This window comes from Pteronotus mesoamericanus, unplaced genomic scaffold (genome assembly GCF_021234165.1).
Source record: "Pteronotus mesoamericanus isolate MK-2021 breed Mesoamerican mustached bat unplaced genomic scaffold, CSHL_Meso_final scaffold_167, whole genome shotgun sequence".
Lineage (NCBI taxonomy): Eukaryota > Metazoa > Chordata > Mammalia > Chiroptera > Mormoopidae > Pteronotus > Pteronotus mesoamericanus.
Window position 1 is genome coordinate 33,349,415 of NW_026555308.1, and position 17,859 is coordinate 33,367,273.

The 17,859-nt window shown below is 34.8% G+C and overlaps 1 protein-coding gene across 1 annotated transcript in view; it reads left to right on the top strand.

Annotated features, from left to right (window-relative positions):
* DTWD2 (DTW domain containing 2) overlaps window positions 1–16,635 on the top strand; it is a 111,909-nt gene extending 95,274 nt beyond the window's left edge. The window contains 3 exon segments of the mRNA XM_054589328.1: window positions 8,931–9,002; window positions 9,005–9,067; window positions 16,465–16,635. Of these exon segments, the coding sequence (XP_054445303.1) occupies window positions 8,931–9,002; window positions 9,005–9,067; window positions 16,465–16,635 (306 nt within the window).
* The last annotated feature ends 1,224 nt before the right edge of the window (window positions 16,636–17,859 follow it).

The window sequence follows — 17,859 nt, forward strand, 5'->3', positions numbered from 1 at the left end:
ATTCATAATGACTGAGTATAGCAACAAATCTGTATCAAATTTTGCATTAACCTTGAGCATTTCTCCATGCAAACTATTCAAATGCTTCAGAAGGCCACAGCTCTGGGCAATTGGTGATTGGCAGCTTCATGACAACAACACACCTGCTCATGCATGTCTTGTTCAGTTTTTTTGTGAAGCATCAAATTACCCAAGTGACTCAGCCCTTCTACAGCCTAGGTTTGGCGCCCTGTGACTTCTGGCTTTTCCCAAAACTAACATCACCTTTGAAAGGGAAGAGATTTCAGACTGTTGATGAGATTCAGGGAAATATGATGGGGCAGCTGATGGTGATTGGGAGACGTGTGTGAGGTCCCAAAGTGCCCACTTTGAAGGGGACTGATGTGTCATTGTCCTATGTACAACATTTCTTGTATCTTCTTCAATAAATGCCTCTATTTTTCATAGTACATGGCTGGATACTTTCTGGATATCCCTCATATATTTAAGATTTAATGGAAGAGAAGAAAAGAAGGCATTATAACAACAAAAGAATTTACAGGAATTCAAATTTTAGTCAATTCACAGAATCAATAGAAAATATCTGAAGCTAAGTCTAGAATTACAATGTGGAAGAGTTGGCTGTTACTAAAATGGAAGTTATATTATAGGCTCACTTTATATAGGTAGAATTCTGCACCAACCAATGATTTTCCTGTTTTGAAAGAAGTTATAATAAGAACACTCAAACAACTTATACCAATAAAGAACCAACTTCCAAAAAGTTCAAAATTACTGAAGCATTTTTCATCAGCATAGCTTCCAAAATTTGGAAATTAAGATGATATATATTATTGTAATTTTATAATATATACTAATAATTGTGATATATAATAGATGAATATATAATTATCAATATATTCGTTATATATAACTTTAGGGTTGATTGCTGAAAGATAGATTTTAACAACCTTAGGTCCAGCTGTCTGATTTTTTTTCACAGATCCTTTTTTTTTCAGTTTTAATAAAGATGCTCATTTGTCATGTACAAGGTTTTAAAAATTTTCTCTAGATTTTAAAAAAAGATTTTACTTATTTTACATAGAGGGGAAAGACAGGAGAACGTTAGGGAGCAAAACATCAATGTGTGAGAGAAACATCGATCAGTTGCCTCTCGCATGCCCCCAACCAGTACCTGGCCTACAACCCAGATATGTGCCCTCACCAGGAATCAAATTGATGTCCTTTCAGCTTGTGGCACAATTCTCAGCACATGGAGCCATGCCAGTCAGGGCAAATATTTTAATTTTTAAATTACTGTTGATATACAATATTATATTCATTTCAGGTGTACAACCCTGTAATTAGACATTTATATAGCCTTAGGAAGTGATCACTCCAACAAATCTAGTACCCATCTGATACCTTATATGGTTATCGCGATGTTATTCACTGCATTCCCTATGCTGTACTTTACATCCTGGAACTATTCGGTAACCACCTACTTGTACTTCTAAATCCCTTTACCTTTTTACTCATCCCCCAACTCCCTTTCATCTGGTAAACATTTTCTCTATCTAAGAGTCTATTTTGCTTGTTTATTTACTTATTTTTTAGATTCCATATAAAGGTGAAATCATGTGATACTTGTCTCTCTGACATTTCGCAGAGCATAGTACTCTCTAGGTCCATCCATGTTGTTACAGACAGCAAGATTTCATTCTTTTCTTTTATGGCTGAATCATATTCCATTGTATATATGCACCAGTTCTTTATCCATTCTATTGATGGACATTTAGGTTGCTTCTGTATCTTGGCTACTGTGAATAGTGCTGCAATAAACATATAGATGAATTTGTCTTTTTGATTACTATTTAGTGTTTTGGTTTTCTTCAAATAAATACCCAGAAGTGGAACTCCTGGGTTCTTCTTTGTCTTTTGTTGTAGACTTTGTTTTAAAGTCTACTTTGTCTGGTATAAGTGTTGCTACCCCACCTTTTTCTGTCTGTTTCCATTTTCATGAAATATATATTTCCATCCCTTTGCTTTCAGTCTGTGTGTCTTTTGATCTGAAAACAACCCCGTTTATAATTGCTTCAAAGAGAATAAAATACCTAGGAATAAAATTAACCAAGGATTAAAAGACCAGTACTCAGAAAGTTATAAGATACTGAGAAAAGAAAATGTAGAACATACAAATAAGTAGAAGCACATATCATGTTCATGGGTAGGCAAAATTAACATCATTAAAATGCTCACACTATCCAAAATAATCTATACATTCAACACAATTCCTATCAAGATTTCTACAATGTATTTCACAGAACTAGAACAAATATTTCAAAAATTTATATGGAACCACAAGAGGCCCCGCATAGCAACAGTGATCCTGAGGAAGAACAAAGTTGGAGGAATTATGCTACCTATTATGAAACTGTACTGTAAGGCCATAGTAATCAAAAGAGCATGGTACTTGCATATAAAAACAGACACATAGATTAATGGAACAGAATAGAGAGCCTAGAAATAAAACCACACCTTTATAGTCAATTAATATTTGACAGAGGAAACAAGCATATACAATGAGCTAAAGAAAATTTATTCAGTAAATGGTGTTGACAAACTTGGACAGATACATGCAGAAAAGTGAAACTAGACTACCTTCTTACACCACACACAAGAATAAATTCAAAATGGATTAAAGAACTAAATGTTAGACCCGAAACCATAAAAAAACTTTTTTTGCTGTTATAATTGGGTGTTCTCTGCTTTCTTATCTTCCAAATTGCTGATAATATGTTGATTCTTTGTAATGTATTCTTCATTTCATTTAGTGTATTCTTTGTTTTTGACTCTTTTATGGTTTCTATGCCCTTTTTTAGGCTGTTGACTTTCTCACCAAGTTCTTTGAGCATCCTTATAACTATTGTTTTGAACTCTGTATCTGGTAGTGTTTGTTTGTCTTCATTTAATTTAGTTCTTTTTCTGGAGATTTCTCTTGTTCTTTCACTTGGGACCCTTTTTTTTGTCCTTATTTTGGCTGTTTCTCTGTGTTTGTTTCTATGTATTAGGTAGAGCTGCTATGTTTGCTGGACTAGGTAGAGAGGCCTTATATAGTAGATGTCCTATAGGGCCCAGTGGCACAGCCTACCCAGTCACCTGAGCTGGGTGTTCTAGGGACACCCACCTTGTGGGCTATGTGTACGCCACTGTTGTAGTTGAGCCTTGATTGCTGCTGCCATGTTACTGACAGGGATTGACCCTCAGCTGATTTGCTGCAAGGACTAACTGCAACTACAGTGGAGGCCAGGTGTCTGATTTTTGCAGGAGAGGAGGAACTGAGAAACTAAATGACTTGACTAAAATTGATTGGTTAATTATTGTCAGGTTTGTTATAATAATCCTGGTCTTTCAATAAATCTTCTTTCTATATACCAAGCTGTTATTACATGTTAATTTTTCTTTGAATAATTTTGCCTTGGATTATCTTGAAGTTTTATTCAAGAAGATAAGGACATTTCTGACAAATTTTGTTTGTTATGGACAACAGTGTATATATGTCCTCTCTTGAGATGGATCAACAGTGTTTCTTTTTTGCACTTGCTCATTTACTCATAAAATCAAATATGTGATGAAGGTGAAATAGCACATAAGCATAGAAGGAGGAGCTGTGAGATGATCATATTAGCATACTCTATTAACATGTATATTAATAATAGGACAGATTTTAGTTATATACTCCTTTAATATGTCTGGTTACTGGAAATTTCCTAGATAGATGATTTGAATAGGATATTCTGAATTGTAGCATATGATAAATTTCAAATTCTGAATTTTCATTTAGCCATGTGTGTCACAGTAAGAATTGAAATACCTCCTTGAAATAAGAAATTTCTTTTAAAAATCAAACTCATTCCAATAAACAAAATTTACTGTGAATTTTGCATGTTTTCCAAAGGTTTTGTTGTAATCAGATGTCTATTATAAATCCCTCCAGTGATAATTTCAGATTGAGTATGGAAACAGTAGTTGTCTGTACAAGTTGACCTGATGAAATATTAAGCCATTAGTAATTACAGTTAATCAACATTATGAATTATTCTTACAGTTATTTAATCATAGACTTCTTTTATCATTATACATGTTTCTCAATAATTTTTCTCCATCTCTTTTCCTCCCTGCATCTATTTTTCATGTTATCTATTGGTAGAGATACAGAATAATTTTAATATGATCATATCTAAAACATTAGTCAAATATGTTTTAAAGGATGTATTCTAAAACCAAATACATTATGTTGTGAATCTTTTATGATACCCACTTTACTTCCCTCCTTCCTTCACTCTTTTTTCCTCTCTCCTCCCCCCTTCCCTTCTTTTTTTCTTCTCTTCTTCCTTCTTCCTCTTTCTGAGGAAAAAAGGAAACAAGTTGTAGAGCAGAATTATTTGAAAAAAAACCCACTTTTATTAGAAGACCCATATTTCTCATCCTCAGGGGACTGAATGGGAAACAAAGGAGGGAAGCGATTAAGGGACAAGATGCCATGGGTGATACACATAGACATCTAGATTTGAATCTAGTTTCTGGCTGCATTAGACATTTTCTAAGCACAAGGAGGAAAGAATACGAGTGTCTTTGGGTGTTATAGGCTGTCCTGCCAGGAATCTAACACAAGGAAGTAGGCGAGGATTCAGGATAAATGCTCAGCACAGAAATAAATTTAGTGCATTGAATTTCTCTGGAAACTAAACTATCTGGGAGTAAGCAAGTGGGGGTGAAGACCTAATGCTGTAGAAAGGTCAACTTTCTATGAAAAGGTCAACTATAAAAATGTTGTCAACTCAGCACTAGTAACCCTTCAACTCCTCAGAATCACTTAAAAACAGCCAAGGAATGCATTTCCCAGAAGCCTTTTCTCCACATAATGCCAAGTTTTCCCAGTGAGAGTCAACCATTGGAAATTTGGAAAGTGGAAGAAAAGCCACTTATTCTTAAAGGCAGATGAAGAAAGACAGCATCAAAGAGGAGGTTCACTGTGGTTTCCAAATGAACTCTTTCAAACTCCCTCATGGGGGGCAGGGGGGGACTGTGTATGCATGTGTTATGTACCATTTAGTTGGCTCCAAACCCTGGGGAACTTATGAATGAGTGATGTTCACAGTGTCCTGTCCCCAACAACCTGCTCAGCTCCTGTGCAATGTCTATGGTTTCTTTTATGGAGTCAATTCATCTCATATTTGGTTTTTGTCTTTTCCTGCTGCCTTCTGTTTACCCCAGAATGATTGTCTTTTCCAAAGAAGCTTGCCTTCTCATGATGTGCCTCAAGTAGGACAGCTGCAGTTTTGCATTTTTGCCCCCAGCCATGTTTCCCATGTAATTAGCTTTAGGACCCACTTGTTCTAGTCTATACTAAAACATAGGTATATGAAAACTCACTGTACTTTCTGATCAATTTTGCTGTAAATCTAAAACTGCTCTAAAAAGTTGTCTTTCTCATGGTCCAGGTTATCCATAGACCCAGCTCTCTTCCAACACTGTATTTCAAATGAACCAATTTTTCTTTCCTATCAGCCTTCTTCACTGCCAAACTTTCACAACCATACGTAGTAACTGGGAATACAAAGATGTGCATAATCTTAGCCTTGGTCTCTAGTGATACATCATTGGTCTTGGTGATCTTTCCTAATTCTTCCATTGCTGTCCTTCCAAGTCTGTCTTCTCTTAATTTCCTGGCTGAAGTTGCAGTTTGAATTGACTGAACCAAGGTAAGGGAAATGTTTAACAACTTCAATGTCTTCATTGTCTTTGTTAAAGTTTTATATTTCTTCTGTAGTTATGATTTTTGTCTTCTTGATGTTCAAATGCAATCCTGCTTTGACGCTATCTTCTTCTGCTTTCATCAGAAGTCATTTCAAATCATTGCTACGTTCTATAAGTCAGATGATGTCCCCTGTATATCTTAAGTTATTGATGTTTCTTCTGCCAGTTTTTCAGTCCTCCTTATTCTGAGGCTAGCCCAGTTTTTTGTATGATATGCTCTGCATACAGACTAAGAAAACAGGGAGATAAAATGCTCCTTTGCCTGAAGGAAAGTATTCTGTCTCTCTCTGTCCTGTCCTGACAGTGGCTTCTTGTCCACAGTACAGGTTACCTGTCGGGATGATCAAATGCTGAGGCACGCCCACTTCTTTCAGAGCAGCTGATAGCTTTGCATAATTTACACAAAGGCTTTCCTATAGTCCATAAGACATTGACTAACCTTATGAATTTTTTTGAAGCACTCCAGTATCCAGTGAACGTTCACAATTATATCCTGTGTGCCTCTTCCTTTTCTGAATCCAGTTTCAATGTCCAGCATTTTTTGCCCCATATAAAGAAGCAGTGTCTGTTGCTTTGACCATCACTTTACTTTCATGAGAAATTTGAGCAATGGTCCTATAGTTATTGTACCCCATTGCACTTCCTTTCTTGAAAATCAGGGTGTGTATTGAATGTTTTCGATCTGTAAGCCTTTATTTTATACAATGTCATTTTGTTACATCAAGCTAAAAATCATTGACAGTGGATTACCGCAAATTTCACTGCAGTCTCCTATCTGTCCCAATGGCTAAATTACCTCCAAACCCTACATTAAATTCCTTTATACACAAAGCACAGAGAATTTTTAGGGCAGTGAAACTATTCTGCATATTACTATAATAATGGATACAGATCATTATACATTTGTCAAAACTTATAAAATATGCAATATCCAAAATGAATTCTAATGTAAACAGTGGACTATAGGTGATAATGATGTGTCAGTGTAGGTTCATCATTTTAACAACTGTACCACTCTGGTGTGGAATGTAGGTTGCGGGGAGCCTGTAGGAGGACAGGATAGGTATATGAAAACTCGCTGTACTTTCTGATCAACTTCGCTGTAAATCTAAAACTGCTCTAAAAAGTAGTCCATTTTTTAAAAATGCCTTTGTACCCAGAATGCAAGGGATATCTTTTGTTTTCCTCAATAAACCTGATATACCCATGTATTTGCTCATTGAAATATATTGGAAACTTCTGAAAGAGCCATTTGAAGACCAAGGTAAAGGTGGAAACCAGATTGCATACATAAATATGAAGCTTAAATCTCTTGTAAAGAAAATCTTGTTAGGGTTGTTACTATATTCTCCCCAAACTTACAAGACTGCATATTTTAACTATTTTATAGTTTTGACTTTTTCCTTTTATTATGTTCTGTTATGCTATATTGCAACGTTAAGTTTTATGTTGTTATTTTTTAAAACTCAAATATATCTCTATCTCTGTTTTCTCCACAATCAAATTTTACTGGATGTATATGAAGGCTCCAAGCACAGGTTCTGGCATAGAACAGAAGCTCAACGTTCACTTCCTGTGGTACTAAGCTGTATCCTGTGCTGATGCTGTGGGATAATCCCCACCTTCAAGGCGTTTATAATCTTTTTAAGAAACAACATATAGAACAAATGAATAATGGAGATTTTAGTAGTTTAAACACAGCAATACAAGAAACATCCCAAGGTAATGTGTAGTTAACTTCCACAGAGGGGCTGCTCGTGGCAAAACAATGGGGCTTTTAAGAGATGGTACCAACACTCCTGAATATTCATTATCTTGGAAAACCTCAGGCAGTTTTGGAAGACCAGACAATAAGTGTGAGCCAAGGAAATGGAAAACTCTGCTTCCTCCTCAACATTCTCTCCCAGAATCTCTTATATTCAGTGGGATTCTTCGGGTTGAATGGAGCCCGACATCTAAGTGAATAAATTGTTATTTATAACAATGTTTTGAGCCATGATGCATGGGTGACTTCCCATCACTCTCTTTCCACTAGATAAATTGTGCAACTGTAATAAACAAATAAATGGAATTTGCCTCCCTGCCAAAAAAAAAGAAAACAGAAAAAAAAGAATTTTAATAGTGTAAAGGAATGAGAGACTCATAGGACTTTAAAGATACTAGAAAATAAAAGAAAACACCTGATTTTTAAAAGGTGCTACATGTTAATACTTAGACACCACTACCTTAAATCCCCATGCTCATATAGTTTATGAGTAAAAACTGAAATTCTCATCTGTCCACATATGCTTAAATGTGTTTCTGATCAGACCATGGGCCAGGAATATGGCTTTATGAGTAAAAGATTACTTAAATTTCATTGAATTAAAATAGGAATATAAAGGCCAAATTGTTGACACTCAAATTGTACTCTCTTTCTTATGTATCATCAGTCATTGTCTCAGATAAAATGTTATCTTCATGGTTAAAATATATATAATATACTATCTTTTGTCTGAAAAGAGAGCACATATATACATATGTGTATGTGTGTATGTCTCTATGCTTATATACACTCACACCCACACAGACATACACCTATCAACTTACATTAAGAACTACTAGGAGGATAAACCATAAAAAATAAATCCTCCAAAGTGATTAAATCATTTTCATTCACACTACAATGTACGAGAGTTTCATTTGCTCCATATCCTCCTCATTTGGTGCTGTTAATAATTTTGATTTTAACTGTTCTGGTGAGTATGAAATGTTATATTATTGTGATTTTAATTTACATTAAATCACACTGAGCCCTTTTACACATCCCTATTTGCCATTCTTATATCCTCTTTGTGAAGTCCATTCAGTCTTTCACCCACTAAGAAGGGGTTATTAGTCAATCCATTTTTGATTTGTAGGAATTTGTATTCAGTCTGAATATATTTTCTTTGTCAGACATATGTGAAAATATTCTTCTTCCTTCTACTATTTGACAATACCTAAAGATGTTATGTATAGAAAATGTTGGTACATTTACTATTTCTACTGGCAGTTTCAGAAAGAAATGAGAGTAATTAGTATTTAAAATACAGACATTAGTTTTAAATTTAATGCAAAAAAATATATTCTATTCTGTTTTTTTATTTCAGGTGCAGTTAAGTAGTATTTCTAGTCATTATGTCATTTGGATACAGCCATCTCATAGGTGCCTGTTTACTTTTTCCATCTTGGAGAAAATGCAGCTGTTGCTTTTTCCATCTTGGAGAAAAATAATTACATACAGCAGGTATGTATATCTTGGAAGGTTATATAGTTTTTGAACTAGGAGTTTGGTTAAAATTTATTTAGAAAATTTAGAAATGCATAACATGTTAAATTTGTAGCTCAAGTGAAAATTAGAATGTATCTGTGATAGAGACTTATGTATGTTTTCAACCTTTTCCTCTCTGGTATTTTTCTGTTAAGCATTCTAGACCTTATTATTTAAAATTATTTATATATTTATTCTAAGCTGTGCAAACAACATTTGCAATATGCTAAATTACATTTAAGTATCACAACAGTAAATATAGGTTTTTGGGGACTAGATTTTTCTTTTAGTGCTTTGAATTTCCCTTTTAGTATTCATTCTTCTGTACTCAGCTGTTTTCTTCTCAATTAAAAGAAGGACATTGCAAGGAAAGTATAACCAGCAACATTGAAAGAAAAAAGAAACCAACAGTGGTGTGAGGGAAGGAGGGAGAGGGGTAATGGGGAAAAGAAGAGGAAGGGTCAAATCAAGGAACATGTATAAAGGACCCATGGACAAAGCCAAAGTGGGGAAAGATTGAGGGTGGGAGGTGGGTGGGGCAGGGGAAAGTGGTGGTGGGAAAAGGGAGGCAAATGTACTTGAACAATAAAAAATTTAATTTGAAAAAAAAAGAATAGCCCAAGAAAAATATTAATGGGATTTTTGGGAGAACTTCTGGATCATGATTTTAAAATTTATTCAGAAAAAATAAAAAGATTATTTAACATTAGAAAGTGAAAAAAAAAGGAAGGACATCTTACTTTTTTGCATTTTTTTTTGAGAAGGTATACCAACTTCCTGTTTGTCTTATTAACCATGCTTAGAATGTATAAAAATTATAACTTTTTGAGAAAAATGCCTGCAAAATATGAAAAGATTATAACCCACAATCATCATTTTATTTAATTTTCATGAAAGCCTGATGATTAATATATAATTAATAATCATCAGTAAAAATGTTTTATTGTGCTAATTAACATCGCAATCTTTGGAACATGTAAGTAACTTTGCACTGCTGACATAAAATAGCAAAATAAAACTTATATTGTTAGTTTCTTTAATCACTGAAATTTTTTGATAAATACAACTTGAGAAGAAAAATCAGAGGATAACAAGTATAGCTACATGAAATTTTTAACACACATACACACAAACACCAAGTAGTAGTATTTCCTGTCTCTTCTCTCTCTCTCTCTCTCTCTCTCTCTCTCTCCCTCTCTCTCTCATTATACACTGTGGTTACTATTACACAAGAGAGTGCCTTCGCCATGAAGGAAATTTCAATACTGGATAAAAGCTCAGGTCAGATTAACCGGGCTAGTTACCAAGCAAAAGAGAAAAGGCCTTCAAAGCAAGAAGAGTTAGAGAATGCCAAGAGCAAACATTTACTTATGTTTTCCTCTCCTCTCCCTTACTCTAAGACATGGAAAATGTCGGAGTTGGAGACATTGCTTCTTTTGGTGAAAGAAATAGGCTTTCATGGGTAGACTTTTTGTATTGGTGTGCCCATGTAAGTTGACTTTGTTTTGGATCTAGGCAGTTTCACTTTCTCTGTTCCTCTCCTTTGAGAAAAATACTCATGAGGGACCCTAGATCCTTACCCCAAGTGACTAGGAAGTGTTTTCATACTTTTCTCCCTCCATTCTAACCTTGTTACCTGCTTCCATGTACCTGGCCATCAACATATAACACAATATGCTACCCTATGTTCTTTTCTTTTTCTTTCTTTCTTTCTTTCTTTCTTTCTTTCTTTCTTTCTTTCTTTCTTTCTTTCTTTCTTTCTTTCTTTCTTTCTTTCTTTCTTTCTTTCTTTCTTTCTTTTCTTTCTTCCTTCCTATTCACCATTATTCCTCTAAGTTCTTGAGAGCACAAAAAAGAACAAACAAAAACCAAAAAATAACCTATACTATTTTTAGGTGTCTTAATATTGTTTAAACTTGCTTTCCATACATTCTCTGTGTTTCTCTTTTTGTTGATGAAAAGCTCTATGATCAGCCACCATAGGGCAAAGGACCCATTAAACATTCAAATCTTGAGGTGAAAATATAATATTCTTTAGCTGTAGATTTAAAGTTTTCCTCACCTTCTTTTGGTCCTGAAAAGAATCCTCTGTGGACATACATCCCTTATTCTCACAATTGGAATTCCACCTTTACTACAATCTGAAACAGAAGCTTTCATGTTGGTATTGGTGGTGGTTTAATAAGGGTAATATGGCTGGGGTTCAGATAGGGTTTGTACTAATACTGATGCTACTAATGGTGCTACTGCTTCTCCCTTTCCCAATTTTATAAGACATGTTTCTGGTATTAATTAATGTACCATAATAACAGGAAACCTGTCTTATGTTCTGAGTATAACATCTAACAACAGACAAAGTTTAAGATACAGAATGGAGACACATCCCTTCATCTCTTCAGCTTTTGTTACTGTGATCTGTGGATAAAATTGAATGTAAAATCCCAAAGTAAGGGTGAGGTCCCAGAGGTCTCATTCTGTTTGCTTTTGTCAGCCGTAGTCATACTATAGTCATCAGGAGTAGGAAGAGGATGTTTGACAATCAGACATATGATTTGAGTGGTGCTAATAAGATGGTTGGCCAGAGTATAAACAGAAGAAATGCATAATGAAACATCCCAAGTTGCTTCTTATTACAAATGGCAAAAATTTAGCTTTCTTAGTGGGGGAACCCCAGGTTCAGCCTATTCAAATCTAACAATAATAAAAAAATTGGTACCTTCCACTGAGAAACACAATTATTGTCTGCTCTAAACATATAGGTATTTTTTTTTCTTTCCTGGGGAGGAAATCAATGCCTTACATTTCCCCCCAATCACCTTTAATTAGTAGCATTATCAGAAAACCTTAAGATGATGGGGAGATTAGTAATTTTTCAGCTGGCTTCATTCTATAGAAGTAGAGCTCCTCAAAATAGTAGTCTTCTTAGTCTATTGATTCATCCTCATACTTTATTCTCGAGCAGTTTTTCAAACACTTGAAGTAGCATGATACAAGCTTTGAATCAGGTTTCCATTAACACTTTGTCATTTATCATTATTATTTTTGCCAGCGGGTAATTCATGTAATCTCTTTGTGCTTGTTTTTGTATCTGTAACATAAAAAAATAATTAACCTCATAGTGTTATTGTGAGAATTGAATGGAATAATGTGTGTTAATTGCATGACACCAGACACTCGAATAGTTAATCCTTTTGTCCTTTCTTGCCTTTCTGATTAGATTGACAAAAATTTTTAACTAAAGGTTGGTGATTTTCATTCAGCTACAATAATATTTACCAGGGCTTTTCATACCCAGGAAGCCTTGAATTTGGGGATTTTTTTTTAAAATTACAGAACCATCTCCACTTACAAAGTTTTACCTTGTGAACTTTTGTAACTAGAAGTGGCAAAGCTTTGTGTCATAGACTAAGTGCCTTAGCTCCACTCAACACCAGTAGTTGCTAATAATGGTCCCTGGAAAACTTTCTTTGTATCTGCAGACAAAAGGATTTACAAAACTTTGACTTTCCCCCCAAATAAACTTTTTTTAACTTTTTAATTTTATAGGAGGATTTTCTTTGTTCCTCCGAACCAGTCCATCTCTCATATAGCTTCACATTGCCTCAGATATGTTATTTACTCATTTATATAGGAATAATTTCATTTATTATCAAGGAGTATGTCAAACATTTTAATGCATCATAGTGTACCATAATAACAACCTTACAAGGTAGACATTATTTTCCTCATTTCACAAATGAAGAAAACGTGGCAAAGAGAGGTTATATAATGTCTGGGAACACATAGCTAGTACATGATGCATCAGTCAAGATAGGCTGGATTATTATGACCAGCAATTCTACTTCCAGGAATATATCCAAAAAATCTGCAACACTAATTCGAAAGAATATATGCACGCCTGTGTTCATTGCAGCATTATTTACAATAGTCAATATTTGGAAGCAGCCTGCGTGTCCCTCAGGATATGAGTGGATAAAAAAGCTGTGGTACATTTACATAATGGAATATTACTTAGATGTAAAAAAAGAAGGAAATCTTGCCCTTTGTGATAGCATGGATGGATCTGGACAGTATTTATGCTAAGTGAAATTAGCCAGTTAGAGAAAGACAAATACCGTATGATTTCACTTGTATGGGGAATCTAATGAACAAAATAAACTAACAAAATAGAAACAGACTCAGAGATAGAGAACAGACTAACAGCTCTCAGAGGGGAAGTGGTTTGTGGTACTGGGTGAAAAAGGTGAAGGAATTAAGCCAAAAAAAAGAATTAAAAAAACCTTAAAAAAACACAGACAATAGCACTGTGATTACTAGAGGAGAAGAGGGGTGGAGGGAGGTAAAAAGGGTAAAGGGAGGATTAATAGTGATGGAAGGAGATTTGACTTGGAGTGGTGAACACACAATGCAATATACAGATGATGTATTACAAAATTGTCCACCTGAAACTTGTGTAATTTCATCATGTAATGTCACCCCAATAAACTCAGCTTAAAAAAGATGAACTGGATTAGGCGCCAATAACTTAAAACTCCAAAATTAGAATGGCACAGTACGAGAAAGGTTTATGACTATCTTATGCTGTCTGTCGAGTGGGATTGCTAGGAGGATCTCTGCTCATTGCGGTCACGTAGGGACCCAGGCTGATGGAGGCACTCTCAGACATGCCACTCTACTTTCTTCAAGGAAGGAATAAGGGGAGGCGATGAATCATATACTGCATTTAAGGCTTCTGCCCAGAGGAAGCACATATTATTTGTGCCCACATTTCATTAACCAATGTTACTTACATAGCCATGTCTAACTTCATAGGGGGCTAGGAAATCCAGTACTATCTTGTACCAGCGAGGACTGGTATATTTGTGAATAGTCCTAGTGGCTACCACAGAGATGGAGTGGGAAATCTCATTCAGGTCTGTGTATCTCTAAAATTCGTTCTCTTAATTACCTTTGAAAATTAAGACTCTTATCTTCAGGAGGTAAAAGTTGAAGACCCTTAACCATAAGAATATTAGTATTCTCCTGTCCCTGAAGAATTTAATGTCATAGAATTGCAATAGAACCTTCAATTGCCTCGATCTGTATATAGTCCTAGATATGTTTCCTAAGAATAGTGATTCAGAATCTAATCATTCCACTATGTTGACTCTGTAAAGTAATATGTAGTCATTTCCACATTTTCTCTCTTGTTTCAAGAAATGAACGTATTAAAGGAAATTATGAGAACATATCTAAGGGTCTTTCTACAATAGTGTCATGCAGAACTTTTCCAAGATATTTGTCTTTTTCTTATGTAACAGAGCACTTACTGAAGTGGTTGAGCCATAGAAGAATTTCTTTTTCTCTCCAAAATAAGAACTGCCAAGGCTGGGGATGAATCATCAGAGACCCAGATTTTTCCTGTCTTTCTGTTCATGATCATATATATTTGGTTTTAATCTTCATGTTTATTTATAAGATTCATGCCCTGGAGACACTTGGTGGTTATTCCAACTCTAACAATACCGTTGCAGTCAAGACGAAAGGCGAACGTCCACCTGCTGAGTCTGTCCCGTTTTAAAGAAACCCTCTGGAAGCCCCACGTAAGGACTCTCACGCACATCTCATTGGGTAGACTGTGCCATTACCCAGTGTAATAGTACTAACCGCGCGCACTGCCACCTTGAATAACATTTTTGATTTTTTAATAAGGAACAAAAGAATGGATGGATTATGAAGAAGCAACTACCAGTAACTGCTTACATTTGTGAGTTTATTGTACATTAAATGTATTAAGCCCTTTTTACTTCTTGTGTTGTATGCTTGAGGGCATAAATTTTCACATAGACAGTTAGAAATTTTTGTAGTTAAATATATCAGTTTTTCCTTTATTCTTTTTCTTTGTTTCTTTCTTTTTTTTTTATTAACAATCTGCTCAATCAAGCGATGCTATTGTTATTTTAAAACTTTTGATAAGGAGTCCCAGGCTCAAGGAAAGAATCTGGCTACCTGATTAACAAAACTAACTGAGCAAGAAAAATAGAACTAGAGACATGGAAATAAAGGACAAACTGAGAGTGACTAGAGGGGAGAGGGAGAGGGATAAAGGGGGAAAGAAGGGGAAGGGTCAAGTCAAGAGACACGTGTAAAGGACCAAAAGACAAAGACAGCGTGAGTGGTTGGGGAGGATTGAATGTGGAAGGTGGGGGGTGGGTAGGACAGGGTAAAGTAAAAGGGGTGGAAATGGGGACAAATGTAATTGAACAACAACTAAAAAATTTTAAAAATGTGTTTAAAATCCTGATATCGCTCTGTGATATAAAAAACTAGTATGGTGTTTTTATTTAAAAACATTTTAATTTGATTAACTTTAGGAAAGGCATATGCTCCAGTTGTTTTACAACCTCCACTATTCTCTGCTACCCTATGGATCCACCCAATTCACATGCTTACATTAAATGGCTGGCCCTGTAGGTATTTAAATTTAGGCTGGTACTCATACAGTTAGAATTATTTCAAATGCACTGCATACAGTTAGGATTATTTTGAATGCACCAGAACCTGGATATCTAACTTGTATGTGGTCCATGGACAGCTGAGCATTAGTAAACCACTTACCCATTACTGCCATCATCTAACTGTTATCAGCTGCAGGAAGCTTGCAGCTTTTGTGATTGTAAAATTAATCAACTAATTGTTATCTAAAAATTTCTTGCAGTCTGCCTGTAACAGATTAAATTATAATGGCAACATTTCTTTGCGGGGTTTGAATATCTTAATGTATGAAACCAAATTCAGACTTTCTCACCTATATGAAAAACTGATTTATATCTTGTTACTGGAGTTAATTAGTGGTCTATAAGGTATGGATTTAAATAAATTTTTTATTTAGAAATTATAAGCCAATGGTGAATGACAAATACCATATGATCTCACCTATAAGTGGGACCTAATCAACAAAACAAACAAGTTAGCAAAACATAACCAGAGACATGGAAATAAAGAACAAACTGACAATAACCAGAGGGGAAAGGGGAGGGAGATAATGGGGGAGAGAAGGGTAAGGGTCGTCAAGGACCTTGTATAAAGGCCCTATGAACAAAGACAGTGGAGGTGAGGAGAGGACTGAATGTGGGAGGTGGGGGTGGGTAGGGTGGAGGAGTGTAATGGGGGAACATGGGGACAACTCTAATTGAACAACAATTAAAAATAGAAATCATCCTCTATTTATTAGAGTACCTATTGGTTTTCATTGTTAAAAGCAAATAATGATGATGACGATGATGGTTGTTTCTGAAGAAAAATTCTAGGTATAATACCATGTCTTGCACAGATGCACTTTTAGTGTGTGTATGTGTTTTTTTTTTGTTTATTTTTTTTTTTACTCTTAACAGACTTTGCTTTGCCCTCTTCAAGCTTTATGTTCTTTCCAGCTTCAGCATGGAGCTCGAATTCTCCTCAGCAAGGAACACCTTCTGAAAAATGGATTATATTCTAAGCCAACGCCAAAGAACAAACACAGACTCAGGAAAATGGAACTGTTAATGAACAGTGTTAAAATTTAGTACAAATGTTCTTGCAATGCTACTTATGGTGTATTCAGCTAGACAGTGTCTGATTAAGTTCTCATATAGTTTAAGTCTGTGGGGTTTTTTTGAGCGTCTAGAGAATGAGGGCTGCATGCTAAATTTTCTCAGAAGAATGATGAAAATCATACAGCCATAAAAGCAAACAAACAAAAATTACACTGACTCAGTGAAAAGCAAGGTTTTATGCTGTATTTATTTTTTTAAATGTAAAATACATTTTTTTTCAAATCCATAATTTAAGATGTGATTAGTTGTGGAGCTGGGTTAGTTTTTATTCTAAAGTGGAGGGAAGTTGTTGTGCTTGATTGGAACAGCAATGCTTTCATTAATGTTTTATAGATAATTAGGTGTTGACCTATGTTAGAGGATACCTGCATCATTTCCAATAGTATACATGAACTTTATAGTTTGCCATAAGTAAAAAAAAAATAATAAAGTAGTTTATATTGAATTTACTTATTTCATAAAATAACAGAATAAGGAAGCTAAGTATTCTTTAGAGACTGAACTTAAACTCAGCTAATGTGATTAAATATTCTATTAATACCCCTTATTTTTCTTATTAGGGTATAATTGACATATAACATTATATTAGTTTCAGGTGTACAAGATATTGATTTGGTATTTGTATATTATGAAATGACCATTAAAATACACCTTGTTAACATTCATCACCGTACATAGTGTTTTTTTTTCTTGCGATGAGAACTTTTAAGATTTACTTTCTTAGCAAATTTAAAACATTCAGTATGGTATAATTAACTATAATATAATCATCAAGCTGAATGTTCTATCCCCATGACTTATTTATGTTATAACTGGAAGCTTGTACCTTTTGACTCCCTTCACCTATTTTGCCCACCCCGAAACCCCATCTCTGGCACCCATCATTCTCTATATTTATGAGCTTTTTTTTAAAAAAATGATTCCACATATAAGTGATATCATATGGTATTTATCTTTTTCTGACTTATATTGCACCCTCAAGGCTCATCTGTGTCACAGTGATGAGAGTTTATTCTTTTTATAGCTGATTAACATTCCATTTGGATATATATTATATATATAATTTTTTAATCCATCCATCTATTGATGGACACTTAGGTTGTTTTCATATCTTGGCTATTATAAATAATGCTGCAATGGACAAAGGGATTCATTGCATACATATATCTTTTTGAGTTATTGTTTTTGTTTTAT